Here is a 15,527-nt window from a genome sequence, read left to right on the forward strand (position 1 = left end):
AATGTTCCCAAATTTTCTTTGACACGTTCGAATAGGGCAGACTGCGCAACTTTGCCCAAACTCTAATCGACTAGAAATGATATACAAGCTGATGTATGATGATGAGCTTTGTGCTTATTCTGTGAAAACTACGCGTTTTTATACATTGTGTGTAGGAAAGATGAGAAAAATGTGAGTACTAAGTGAATCGTGACACATGACCTATACAGTATAACGTTTTTTGTTAAGATTATTAAATAATTCTTTCATTCAAATATTTATATTATCAAACTTGTTTACTCTTACCAATGGTTAGGTTACAGTTTCTCAATATTCTACTATTTATACGCCAACAGTTGCTTACAAATAAAAAAATAGAAACTCTAATTAGCGCTATAAACAAGAATACTTTCGAAACGAGTCAATATCGATTTAAAAAACCTAAATAGGTTCAAAGTACTGGCAGGATAAAAAAAAACAGTCGCAAGTTACGTATACGGGTTCCGGTGGGCTGTGGTCGTGCAGGGGAGGTCACTACAGCCGCTGTTATTGCTAAGCTAATAACAGAGTTTGCTGGCTTTTTCTACTCCGCAGAGATTCTAGCAAAGCTATTCATAACTTGCACGGCAATCAGCAAATATTCTAGTTAGTAATAGGCAGCTCTTTTTCGTTGCTTTGTTCGGCATGACGAATAATCAGAATTCCCGGTGAATATAATACGTTCACGTTACAATCTAAGTTGCGAAAAAACTGTAACAAGTAGGCATACTGTAATAAACTGAAAAAAATACTTTTAATTTAAAATTACGAGAATATAGTATACTGGGCAATTGCTAGAATGTTTTAATGTAAATTTTAAAAATTAAATGCAATAAAATAGGACTTAAAAAGTTAGTTACGAATCCAGTTTGAATATCGGTCAGTGAACAGAACAAGTGTTCCTATCTCACTCGCTTAGGTATGTAGAAGTCGGATAGCGCTAGCGGTGTAGTCCCCCCGAGATGATTTAATTAATCAACACGACGCGGCTCAAACTGATTTCCTCCTCAAATATCCATTAGCCGGTGTTGCCGTGCCACTTAATTCAAACTGTATTTAACAAGTGTTTGCAATATGCGCACTTTACGTTGTAATACGATTACGTGAAAACTAAATACCTGAAGCGGATTCGCGTAAATTGTTTGTATTTGAGCATTCAAAAATAATATCATACATCAACCTTAGTATAATATTATTTCATAATCATGCACTGAAATAACAGAGTCAGAAAATAGAATAATTTTATTTTTGGAAAACCTTTATAAATTATAGTTTAACCATTTTTTTTCAATATCGTTATTTTTTTTAAATCCTCTTTTTATTTCGGTAGGATGTTTGTTGGTGCTGAATGCTTGGTACTTATTGCGATAGCATGTTTTGATTTTCATTCTCTACACAAACTTGTGCTTTTAACCACGTATACTGTTCTAGTTTAAATTATACAAACGTTTTAAAACATGTAACTAACAAAACTGTAAAAACAATATTTCTTTTGAATTTGAAATGAATATTTTAGATTGAACTTCTGTGAATATCTATCACGTTGAAATAAATTCAGATACATTAATATTTTTTTACAAGCGATATTTTATAGGAAACATATTTATATTATTTCCAACAAAATAGCGTTAAGAGTAGAGGAATGTTCAGTGAATATTGCTTGTTTTGTTTCTCCCGTTTCATATTGGGATACATTTTTTATCAATTGTAATGGAAATAATTCAAATATGTTTTTTTTAACTACAATAGTTGACGTACGGTAAGTGTGGTGGAGTTTACATTAAAGATATTTGTAACAAGATAACAATCCTTAACTTAGTTGGGAAAGTTTCAAAGCTGTACAAACAATGCGCTCAAGATGTAACTCTGTGCCTGTACACAGAATGTATAGATACCGTGCACTTAAAGTTTTCGGTAGTTTGAAGAAAACAACCTGCTAGAATCGTTTGCTTTCGACATTTATTTTGCACTGGCAAATACTCGGGACTTCACGTTTATCCGTAGGAATACTTAGTTCAGTAGTTGACTTCACTTACTCAGGCTTGTAAGCTAATTACTAAGGCAGTTAAATAACTCTGAAAGTTAAAGATGATATTTATATTTTGAATATGTATTAAAATGCTATCTCTACAGATTTATTACGGCTAAAGATACAAATAAAGTTGTAGGTACTACATATCTCGAGAGCAGGCGTGAAAATTACAGCATGTAATATGCCCTCCACTTGGGTACACACTCTTACAAGTGACAGAATTGGAACGCACACATTGAATGTCGCGCTTGGGAGGCGAGCGTGGCGTAGCGTCAGCAGCAAAAGAGTTAATGTAATGTTTAATTACGGCCACTTGGCGACTGCGCCAATCTTGCAATTAGGAAGCGGTGCGGCGGCGCGTAATCAGGGCCCTTTGCGACGTCGACACGCGTCGGAGAGCGCTCCACGTTCACGACTCGAGCTTTTCACTCGCATTTTACAACCTGTTGACGAGTTAGTTAAGCCCCTACAGCGAGTACGGTCCGCACAAAGAGAAACTCGCCAACCCCTCCGACTCATGCCTGCAGACTGACCCGTTTGCAAATAAAAGCAGCGTCATATTACACTTTTTCACTATTCGTTTATTGCTAACGTTTAAGTGGAAATAAAACCAGAACATAAATTTTTTAGTTCCATAAATTTAAAATTTTCATAGATTAATACTCCAATTGGCTTTAAATATGTAAAAGAGGAGGCAAAGTAGGATCTACTCTAGAATGTATATTTGTTCTTATCTAATTAACGAAATTTTAAACATTTAATTGCCGCCACGAAAACCTCGAACATAAAGTTAGTCTTACAAACTCTATCTGAGTTAATAAATCCTCAATTAAATCCGACTCTCGTTGTGGCTTTACCTTTGAAGTCTTAGTTCGGCAGAAATTGCCGAGGACATTAAACTAAGTAGACGGTAATTAATATGTAAACAAGTGCAGAGTTTTCTCCGTGGAATAGATTAATCCGGGCGCGAGTGTGCGGGGTAATAACCCGGGGAGCGAACAACTTCACCACTTACATTACACGGACATTTATTCCCTACGCCCGGTTTCAACTTTTCGCTCACAAGGAGCCGAGAGGACCGCTTTAATTAATTTACGCGCTACGTAAATATAGCTGGAAATTCAGTCGGCAGTGCCGGCTGCGAAATAATATTTATTGTACTTGCCTTGTCGTCGTCGCCTTCACTATCACACTGCAAAAGAGAGACGTTTATGCATTAATAACACTGAAAACTTTCTTCAAATAACACAACTCCTGCTGCATGCATAAAATATTATATCAAGCCAATATTATGTTTTACAACCAGTATAAAAATGCTGTTAATAAAGTTACAATTGGTTAACATAAATAAAGTAAGTTAGAATTAGTTTACGTAATGGAATTATATTACAACCCATATGAAAATATTGAAGCCATAACCTAAACCAAACCCAACAAAGTGGAATATCAATCAATATACAAATTGTTTGAAAAGAAACTCTATCACCGTGTCGAGTCGAAATAATCCATTCGATATTTACGAGTCGAGTTCGCGTCGAGGGAAACAAGGGATCGGGCAGAGATATTACAATTTCAAATAAATACAGTACATGAAGTATTCAGGGCGGGCGCGCGTAATGTTATGTAGTACGGGGCGGCACCGCCTCGACAAATCTCGTGATTTACCTGCGATACGCGCCGAATATCGAACGGGGACCGTGTGTTGCGTGATCGGACTAAATTTGCACAAGGTAATCGAAAATTATGGCTTTCACCTTTAAATAACTCCTAATAGCGTTCACGGCTCGCTTGGCGACTAGGAATGGCAACTAAATGATACATTATTGGTTTTATTGAGGCGTGGAATAGGTTACGTGTCCGAACCGACCGCTCGCTAGTTGTTCATATGGAAACCGCTTTCGATGAGGCTATGAGAACCTTAGATTTAACAGTGCAGTCACGTCGCTGTAATAGCACTTAAGATTACAAGATTTGAAATTAGATAGATAGATAAGCAAGAGTTAAGAATTAGAGGAAAAAGAAAACCAGCCAAACTTTATCCATGCTTTCCGCGTAAATGTAATAAAAGTCAATATACACAAGCGAAGCCGATGGACGTGTGAGTCATGCCAGAGGAGCTTATACGCTATAGGACATGAATGAGGATACTCACGATATAGCCTTTTCCGGAACTACAGCGGCTACTGGCCTGTAGGCAGGAGAGAGAAGGCGAACATATGAGTGGACTGGGTCGATTGAGGTAGTGTAGTAGGTAGATTTACGTGTCGCTCCCCTTGTATTTATCAACAAATTCTAACTATTCGTCAGTCTTATCAAGTCATATTAAATCTCATGATTTTATAAGAATACACGGGGAGAGACAAATAAAAGGCAGCAAACAATTTCGTATAAACATCAACTGAATAGTGAACACATATCTAACACTGAGAGACAGTCACAACATTGAATCAAAATGGTAATATCATTGACATGCATGAATAAAGTAGATCGGAAATTTAGATTAAAGCAAATTCAAGTCTGTTCGACATTTAGATTTAAATTTTTAGAAATTTTATTGCAATAGTGAAAGTCTAGGACGACATCGAATCCCGATAATGCTAAGCTGACATGTATTACAAAGTTATTGATATACTTATAAAAGTTTTGGATTGTAGTGTATACGTACGTCACTAAGACGATCGCGCGAGGAATCGGGGTCGCGTGGCGCCAATGAGCTGCCCGTGAGCCGTTCAGATGCCCTTCCACTGTCATCCGACGTGCCAGCGTCTTGAAGCAGCGTTATACCCTGCACAATAATTATTCAAATAAAAACTGTTTCTGAACGTCTTACGGCAAATATTAGGCTATATGCCTCTTCACTTTCGAATGAACGTGAAAGGGACTCTTATAAAATACACATGTTCATCTAGTATTTGTTAAAAATGCAAGCGCCATGACCGTATCATCCGTAAGTATAAAAAATATCAAGATTGCATCTGGTTTGTTCATAAATTTTTATTTTGGCACAACAAAACAAACGATGCCTCTGAATGTGATTTAGCCATGATTATTTTAATGTAGATAACTTTATATTCACGTTCTTCAACCGACATAAACATCAGACATCCAATTCGATGTCCATTTTCCACTATAATAATGTTAACTCCATCAAATACGTGGAAAATGAAATACAATCAAATCATATAAATCAAAACATGTTTATTAAATTGCATATCATTTTTTTACAACTTAGTTATGTTATCCGAAAAAAAATTACAAGGCCTTGTCACGGTTGTCCTAACAAACTTAGTATTTATTTAAACGCAAACAAAGATTGTTATCTCTATCTACACCGATTGAAACAAAAGTTGTGAGAGCTTATATAAAATAAACGATAATGAGGTGTACGAGTAGCAATGCAAATTACGGCATAATAAGACAGTAAATTTGTTTTAGCTGTTCGTTGAATTTGTACTCGCATCACGTAAACATTACTAAGCGGATCTAAATGGATGAATTTATTCCATCGTATTGCTTTGTATCCGAGAGAGACTGGGAACGTTTTCATCTTAATGCAGACCGAGTTTTGTATTAAAGAACAAACAAAGCATTAAACCAACTATTCAAATATTTAAGAGCACATATTTAAATTTGTACTATTGTGACCAAAATCAGTGGTGTATTTATTCAAACGAAAAATATCTTTCTTTCAAAATTGTATTTCAAACGATTCTTAATTATTCGTCAAAGAAGTAAATGATAATAGTTTTATGAGTCTTGTACTATTTCGCAAGAGTTCAATTCTATTTTTTAAAGTTATAATAAAATAGCAAATATTAAACTCCATAAAGAGATGTATGAACCTTTTCAAGTCCATATTACAACAGATTGTATAAGAGATTTATCTCCGTACGTCAATAGACTCGAAGCAAAGACGTGTAGCGATACTCTTACACGGTAAGAGGGTAAAATTCTATTAGATGAGGGTAAAAGGAAAGCTTTTTATGTAGACTGGCAAAATTGAGCGGTAACTAGGATATAAGAAAACTTGATAAGGCGGACAGGGAGACTGCCTACCCGTAACGTTGCGTGGCCGGGTCCCAACAATAAAAAGAGTTTTCCATTTATCACATTTCGCGTGTATTTTACGGCGGGGCTCGCAGCGCGCTCGAGTCCGGGGGAGGGCGCTCGACGGGACGGATAAAAGAAAATAAAACGACCAGTAACTCTCTGTAAATGGATAACTCTCTGGCCGCGCTCGCTCAATGAACTTTCACAATTTTATTACGGACCATCAAATATGTTTTGATTTACGTGTCATAATATTTTTCGTGAACGATGAACGATTTTTGGCATGTTTCGTTGTAATATTGGTGTCACTTTATTCTAGATACAGTAACAATGTAGCATAATAGATAATAATACAGCACTAAGTTATGCCTTGTTTTGTAGAATATGAATCTCGATCTTGTTGTTTCTTATTTGTTATGAAACTTATAGATATTTATCTTTGCATTATTTAATCCATATTGTTTAAACGTATTATATCACTGCATCGTGATAAATCAAACCCGGTGATGTTAAATTGTAATACTTATTAGTTTCAAAATCAAATGCTTGTTAAAACCATAGTTACTAAATTCACCATTTAAATGCCACACAACGGCACATGTCAGTATATTTTTATCTAAACTTTGAGCCCGATAAAAGACTTATTACATTTTTATTTAGTTAAAGTGTTTATTGAATATATGCATTAAAATTCAAACATCGAAGATTCCCTTTTTATTACTCAATCAAAAACAAATCTAAGGGGTGATCAAGAGCGCCGCCGCGGAAGCGTGAAAGCATAACTTTGTTAACGGTGCCTTAAGTAGTCACCGAGAGAGACGTAATAAAAGTTGAACGCGTCCTTATTCCCACATAACAGCCAACAATAAGCTATACGCGCACGATTACGTCCCCGCTCCTAATAAAAGGGATCGCTTCCCGACCCTTTACATAGATAAACGAGTTGAGTTGAGTCGCGGCGTATCAATTTAATCCGACACCGCATAGGCCAACAGGATCCCTTAATCCAGGACGCGTGTTGCTCCGGGTAACGCCGGATGTTACCGCATAATTGCTATAGCTCATTACGAATGCGCTTTAATTACAATGGACACTCCCGCACCGAGTGAACAGAGTTGTTAATGAGTGCGCCGTCGAGACACCTACTCACCGACAACTGTTCATGTTGTGTTATGGAAATAAGTTTGAATAGTCGACACAATGTAACAAAATGTCATGTTTGCAAAGACGTTTTATTGTTTGGAGAGGTCGTAAAAGTTTATTATGTACAAGATACTGTTTTTGAGAATCGAACTGAACTTAAACATAGATAAACAACGCGATAAATTCACCTATAAGGAAGTTGCAATGTCACCTTACATATTGTGAAGTTTTTTTACTTTAAAGGTGATTGTTTAAAGAGTCATCCGTAGTCCCACCGGGTTTCGAGGCGATCAAGCGTTAAGTGCGCTTAGCCTGAACTTTAAGAGTAACTTAGCTCGAGGGCTCCCGCAATTTAAACGGGAGCTTTAAACCTTAAGTGATATGTTACGATAAATTGGAACATGTTACTGAAAGAATAAATATAAGGACATTCGGATTTCGTATATCGATGGTTTTCTGACGCAACCTCGTAACTCGATTTTTGACGATTTTGAGATTTAATCGGAAAATTAATCAATAAATATAGCTGCATAGATCTGTAAAGTTATAAATAAAAATATTCATTCAATTTTTTTTTATTTAAAAAAATACAATCTCGTATCTCAGTTCAAAAAAATGTGTCAAGCGCAACCTCGTATCTTGAAATACAAGATGGCGCATTTATAAACAAGTTCTCTCTTTTTCTCCTATTAACAGTAGAAGCGTTGCTGGAGTTTCTTCCGCCACTTCTTCTCCCAGCGCTAACGCTTTCCGAAGTGGTAGTAATGTTAGATGTATTAATAATAGCAATCAGATAATAGCAACCGATCAAGCCGAGGTTCGGCCCTCTCGGGCACCCTTGAATCGGAATGCTTGACAGCCCAAGCCCGAGGTCCCTTCTCGGGGGCCCTTGCGCCCAGTCACTCCATGGAGCGTCCACCGAAGCGACCTAAGAGCTCGGTGACCTCCCAATCCGGTAATAATAACGAAGTAACTGCCCGAGCCGAGGCTCCCGAGGGAGCCCTCGAGCCCAGTTACTCATAAACGAGGTTTAGGCTAAGCGCCATCTGCGCCCGGCCACCTCAAGCTCGGTGAAACTGTAAATGCCTCTTCAAGGTAAACAGTGACAACTCAGTCACAAAAAAAAACAAGTTCTCTCTCAGCAATGTTATTTGGTCCAATTTTATAAATAAAAACTTTATTATTACTTTATTATTATTACTTTAAATATCTTTCAGTAAATTGAATTGTTATTCAAAGTGAATAAACAATAGTTAATAAACACATTTTTTATTATAGTGAAAAAAAGTATCAAAGTAAGTAAAAAAAAATTAAACAATTATCAATTCTAACCTATCACTGGCATGAAATTAAAAAATTTAATTTGTTATTTTTTAGAGTTAAATAATATGTCATCCGAAGAGCCAAATTCAACAAACGAAAAAACAATATAGATAAAGATCGAAATAATAATGAAAGTAAAAATCATGAAGTAGTAATGGTGCTTGATGAAACTACTGGAGTTTTAATTCCTCTCGAATGTACACCAGTGAACGAAGACGAAGAGGAGAATGTTGATTCTAGTTTATTTACAAATATGCACTTAGATAAATCTACGGGCTTATTTGTACTAGCTTCAGCTCAATCAATGTCATCACATGGATTATTAAATTCATCAAATTCAATAGTTTTGAATCAAACTGACAGTTCTAAACTGGGTAAAAAAGTAGTGATTTTGGTTTGTTAAAAATAAAATCAAAGAATACTAGAAAAGAATCAAAGCTAATCAAGGGGAAGCTATCACACGTAGAGAATTTTTTAAATAAATCACCCAAGATGGAGTCTCACTATTGTCGAAAAGATACATCCAAGTTATATTTAGACAATTTATATAAGTCTGCTCAAGACGTTTACCGTGATTTTTTTAAATCTATGAAAGAGCTAAATATCCCAGATAGTGAAGTACCTAGCTATGGATTTTTAGTTAAAAAAATGTAATCGATGAATATTGAGATTTTCCAACCGCGAAAAGACTTCTGCGACACATGTTTTGCATTTAAAAATAAAAATATATCAACAGAAGAGTACAATAAGCATGTAAAAGAAAAAGACCGTGCTCGAGATGAAAAAGACCAGGATAAAACAAAGGCTATTGCTGGAGAGATCAAGGCTTTCACTGTAGATGTCCAAGCTGTACAAATGATCTGTTCTTAAAATAAAATAATTAAAATTTTTTTATTCATGTATCCTTATTTGAAAAAGATATTACGCAATCACGTATGTTACGTTTTTTTCTCTGCGACAAACACGTATCTCAGAAAATAAAAGAAAAAGTAATGATTAATTTTTTTTTAATACTATATTTAACTCAAAAATTTGTCAAAAGATTGAATATTTTTAAAATTAGAAAAAAAAATTGTTAAAAAAAACTAAACATTTCAATATAAAACGTTTTTTGTCTTTCCTGAAAAGTAGTGATTTCTGAGATACGAGGTTGCGTCAGAAAACCATCGATATGTTTATTCCTAGTTTAAAGATAACGTCATTTTACCCTCAGTTATTTATCTAACTACGGCATTGAAGCCAAAGCACTAACATCTTGCTTTCTAAAGGTACAAGTATCTACTTGTACCGCATTTTAAAAAGTCAGCAATGTTTACTGTTTTTGTTTTGTTTTCATACAAATGCTGCAATAACTGAATCTTTAAACGGAGGCCACGAAAGTGATTATATTAGCGTTGAAATCCCTGTAGTAATAAATGTTTATCGACTAAAGGACAACTATTAAATCAGATCCGTCGTGACGTGTAGTTTGGCCGGCGGGCGGGCCCGGGGGCGAAGGCGGGCCAGTAGGAGCGGGGGTCGGCCGACCGACGACACAACCGCTAATTGAAACAACGACCGCGCCAGAACATTACTTATTCATGAGAACTCCATATGGCGGCGGAACGTGACCAACGCGATAAATCATTCAATTATCCTGAATATGTACTGTCTTCGGTATTCGTCTGAAACTATTTAGACCTACGTACTTAGCTTTGCTTCCGTGGCCGGCCTATATGGTTTAGGTCTAATGGACTAAAATCTTTAAACGTTTAAAAGTGCTAAGTACTAATGAGTAAAACAAAAACACACTCAAAATTTAAACCACATAAAGAAGAGAATCTAATATATTATTCTTAAAAAACTTACAAGTACTTGTACGAAAAATATTCACGAAGAGGGATCCAACAACAGGTCTCGGAATACAACAGCAGTTTTCTGTAAGCACCGACCGTCTTGCTTACAGAAAACTGCTGTTGTATTTTGTACGAACGGTAAGTGGAAAAATAACTACATGATTTTCGACCACACCTCCACTTTTCCACATTGATGGTTTCAAATAAAAAACCTGTAATTTTTCAAACAGCGCTGATCACTTAATATCAAGTAAATTACATGCTTATTTTTCTTTCAAGTATTCATGAATATCTAGCAATCTTTGAATAGATGATCAAAATGTAAATATATTCTTGTTTTTTATTCGGTATATATAAAATATTGATAATAAACTGAGGCAATATTTACTTTTGTGTTTCGACAAACAAAATAAATTACAGTAATTTTCTATTGCCAAGTTGGATAATAGTAACGTCTAAATGTACAAACAATATGAATAAAATCTTTTTAACGTGCGATCTTGTCAGAGATAAAATCCTGAGCAATAACAGCGTGACAGTAATAAATGATGTTATTGAACAGCATAGATAACATTAGCAATAAAAAAATAAAAGACTTTAGAAAATTTGCGACATTTCATTCGGTATAAAGTACCCTCGAGATAAATAATCTTCAAGAGATTACGGAGTTTGAAATGAAACATTCACAAGTCACGATAAACGTAATGATATACGAGTAGACATGTCTATTTGTTTTCTAAGTTTATAAAAAATATAAGAATAATTTTCTCGTTGTTTGAATTACTTATTCATTCTGAAATACATATTTGAAATATCTTAGCAAGCTTCACTGACAAATGGTTCTAATATTTTGTTCTCTCGTATAAGCTTAAACTTGTTGACCATTGAAAGAAAAATATTGATGATGAAGATGAAAACTCCTTTTTAAGTAGAAATAAAGAAAACTATATAGATATATTCAGTAGAACCCAACTTAATAGCAGAGCTAACAAATAAACACTCCAAACAACACAAGTGTTCTTAAACGACCCACACGGTTGTTTGGTTCATAAAAAATATCATGAACTTGTGAACCAATAACAGTCGTAGTAACAAAAAGACATTGGGTAAAGTTATTTCATATCAGACAATATCATTGAAAATGTATTTAAGTGAGCAATATATACTAATTAGATTAACACCTTGTCGCTGAACTGAGACTAAATGTAAGGGACATGTAAAGTTATTTAAATTTAGATTCTACAGCGAATTAATTTATCAATCTTGGCGTAGTTTTTTTCATTTACAGTTTTCCGAAATTTTATCACGTTCTATAAACTTTTTTATTAAAATTCCTGCCTGAAGAAATTACGCTTTTACAATTGTTGCACTTCAAGTCACCTTTTTAAAAATGGCCTTGATTCAGACTTATTAATTGCTAGCCAATGCTATTAAATTCGAGTTGCCATGTAAATGAAAACTGCTGCAATAAACGCATAATAATTAATAATATTTATTGATCAGTTTAATGTTGGGGAGAACGAAGTGGCGTGCGCCGGCGCACTTGTGACTGCGCGGAGCACTGTACTGGTGTAAGTGCGGTTGCATAATTTATTTATGTCACGGCACGTAACTCGTGTTGGGACTAGACGGCGATACTAGCCGCCCTAATTACTCGCATCGTCTGTAACTTACAACAAAATATTGTAACATTTATCTTTGTAGCTGCGATCAATTAGAACTAATCTTGTTTGCTATGAGGAATCGGCATTCATGGTTTCTATTATCAAGTTGCAAAAGGACGAGAAGGAACAAAGAAACTAGTAAAGTCGCGAGCATCAGGTAGTTTTTTAATGTTACTATCTTACTAGTACGATTAATGCAAATGTTTAGATGGATTGATGTTTGTTTAAAGGTATCTTCGGAACGGCTCAACGGATCTTGATAAAATTTGTCACATATGTAGAACATAGTCTGGGAGAACACAAAAGCTACTTAAGTTTTTATTTAATTCCTTGCAGACGGAATCGAGGGCGACAGCTACTATTAATATATTTCAATGTTCATGTCACGAGAGCCGCTAAGTGGTTCGGATTAAATCCCGGACGCCGCGTACCATAACTTTTCTCAACTTATCTATGATGAAGTGTTGTCTTGACATTGATCAAAATAAGCTCTGATAAAAGTGGATACAGATGGCGGCTGTTGTTTATCGTATACGTATTTCCTTAACAGTTTTTTAGGGACTGATGTATTTATTGAGACTTTAAAACAAACATAATGCAAAATGTAATATTACAACTTTTACAACATTTTCATAGTTTTGTTATACAAACTAAAATTTAAGTTCACATTATAAGTATCAGAAATGATGATAATAGTACAATTTCAGCGAGCTATTATACAGCGAGTGGCACACAATAGGAAGTACCGATAAAATTGACCGAAAATACCATCGTTTGCAGACAGCCCATGAATAATATAAGAGATTGAGGCGCACGTAGATTGGTTCGCTTAAAATAACTTAAACATTGCATCGGAGCGACGATCTCGGAGAGTAACCAGATCAATCAGCATCCGCGCCAGCATTCCGCGCCTTCGCTAAATGGAAAGCCGCGACAGACTGGATTAATATTACATCGGCTAATGGAACTGGGATTGAATCCGCATACCCGTTGTGTCGCGCGTAATTATTTGACGCTATCGTTTGCCGTTTTATCACATACATCGCTGGTGTTTAGTGTTAACACTAAACATTTGAGCGTATGATAGGGACTGTGATAAAATGATAGTTATCACTTACTATGTTACAATGTTATATGTTTTGGCCCATAAATAAAACACTGTCATATTGGCTTTTAATGGCTCTGACGTAATCAACTGATATAAGTAAATAATTGAAAGGTTAGGTAATGCGAATTTGCCAAAATGTAAGGCAACAAGTAGGCTCAAAACAAGAAGCAAATTATTACGTAGAAATTAATACATAGATCAAAATTAAATTAAATTAAATATAATAGTTTGATTGGATCAAACAAATACTGAATAGAAACAAAAAAATATCGAAGATCTTATTTAATTTGTATACAGTTGTAAAAAATATTATGTATAGCATAATTACAATTCAAATACAAACAAAGTTATGTCAAAACGACGACATAAAACAGACGGCGGTATATTTTGCCGGCAGGCAGATAAGGAAAATCGAAGTAGACGTAAGCAAACGGCAATATCAGGGAGCGGGGAATAAAAACATTCGGCGGTCGGGCGATGGCGGCCTGCCAGCTCCCAGTGACAACACAATAAGGACACCGCTGTCGAAAGCAATCAAGTCGTGTTCACTTCACCGCAACCAATTTCATGAGGACGTACAAATGCAATTGCGCCCCGTGTAGTTACCGACCGATGTGAACATACCGATTGATTGCTATTGCTACGCTAGGGATGATCAGGGATTTACACTTCTTCAAGGGTTTGTAGCATTTGAGACGGTCCATTTTAAGAATTGTAACCGCTTTGCACAGAATATCTCGCTTCGAAAATGTTAATCTCCAGATTCTTTGCCCTATCGTTATTTTAGTTTATTTAAAGTTAGTTACTTTATAGTTTTAATTTCCATATAACATTAAACAAGTATTACGGTAGTAACTTGAAAGTAGAAATAAACGACAAGTCTGGTGGGATGTTCAAGAGAATTTAAGTAGCTGGCGGTCGGAAATGGGGAGCGAAACTTAATGATCGCGACAGCCCGCCGGGAGGCTGTGTTCTATTCGACGGCAAATTGAATGTGCGAAGAGCTATTAGTCGACACCGCTGCGGCGAGTCTCTCCTCCCGTTCAGACGGCCGCGCTCATCTTCCTGACTCGCTCTCACCGTATGCCACACGATACTTAAAATTAACTTCTTGTGAACAAAGACAATATATTTCAAAAGAAGAAGGTGGCAATAGTAAACCTTGGCAAGTGTAATAAAATTATTTCTATCAATAAAAATATAAGAGGGAGCTGTGTAAAACAATTTTTTTGACAATTTTGAATTTACACATATAACATTTTGATTAGGTTCGGTAACAAAGTTTAGTAGAAACTTTTACATTCAACCTCAAATTATATTTGAATATAAAATTTTCAAATTAAATACGACAAAAAATTAAAGCCAGACAGAGAAGATAATTTTATTAGTATACAAGTAGGTAAACCCTCGTTTCACCCCTGTAAATAAATGTATTCTTGTTGAGAATGGGTATCGTAAAACTTTTCCTATACAAAATTTAACTGGCTCGTACTCGAGTCGATATAAATTATTCTTTTCTCCACGGAGCAAGATTTTCTGCTTTATTCGAGCAAAAGCACAAGCGGCGGGAGGCAAATTGGATGGGATTGCGACATATCTTGGCTGGCGGCGAACCGACGAAATGCGGGTAAACTGCTCTCATTCCGCTTACTACTCTTTTCAAATAGGGAAAAAAGCGACTCTCTTTAGCTGATGTGCCTTTATAGTAAAAGGATTATTCACAGTAAAGGCATCGAGTTTCCAGAGTTTTATCCAATACAAATAACGCTGTGATAACATTCTGTATCGAAAATGACTTTTGTATAATGTAAATATAATTTCCATCAAGTCAATATAAAAAAAATATTCATATTAAAACATGTCATATGAAATATTTTCCTCACATAAACATTGGGAAGACATAAAATCAAATATTTGCTTTGAACTGGCCGTCGATAATCGGCCAATTCATAAAGGTAGAACATAAAATGTGAGAGCAGAAGATAGGTAGGTAATACCGGCCACGAGCGTCGGGTTCGCCGGCATTTTATTTTAATATCGTGTCGACTGCACGCTTCCGACGGTCCACAATCCTCCCCATCCCATCCGAGCTTTATCCACTGCAATATTCAAGCGCATTGTGATTCACAAACGTCCGTCTTCCTACTACGGACACCCGTTCAACAAAAAAAACAACTCGAAACAACAATCCGGTGCATCCGCGCAGCCAATGAAAGCGTTGTTTCAAAAGTTTTTAATTACAGCTCTAGCTTTATTTACGCCGTTAACATTTATAAAGACCGCACTAAACCACCGACAATTTTTCAAATGGTAAACGCAAATAATAACATGTATAAAGAAGTCTTTTTATTAAC

General features: G+C 35.7%; 1 protein-coding gene across 4 annotated transcripts in view; it reads right to left on the reverse strand.

Annotated features, from left to right (window-relative positions):
- Positions 1 to 15,527, reverse strand: part of LOC106717702 (fibrosin-1-like protein) — a 67,231-nt gene that overhangs the window by 35,721 nt on the left and 15,983 nt on the right. For all 4 annotated transcript variants that reach the window (XM_045680806.1, XM_014511616.2, XM_045680807.1 and 1 more), the window contains exons 3-5: positions 4,716 to 4,835; positions 4,203 to 4,238; positions 3,216 to 3,242 (exon numbers count right to left, since the gene is read on the reverse strand). In XM_045680806.1, coding sequence (XP_045536762.1) covers positions 3,216 to 3,242; positions 4,203 to 4,238; positions 4,716 to 4,835 — 183 coding nt within the window. The remainder of the gene's footprint in view (positions 1 to 3,215; positions 3,243 to 4,202; positions 4,239 to 4,715; positions 4,836 to 15,527) is intronic.

This window comes from Papilio machaon, chromosome 13 (assembly GCF_912999745.1).
Source record: "Papilio machaon chromosome 13, ilPapMach1.1, whole genome shotgun sequence".
In the NCBI taxonomy this organism is placed as follows: Eukaryota; Metazoa; Arthropoda; class Insecta; order Lepidoptera; family Papilionidae; genus Papilio; species Papilio machaon.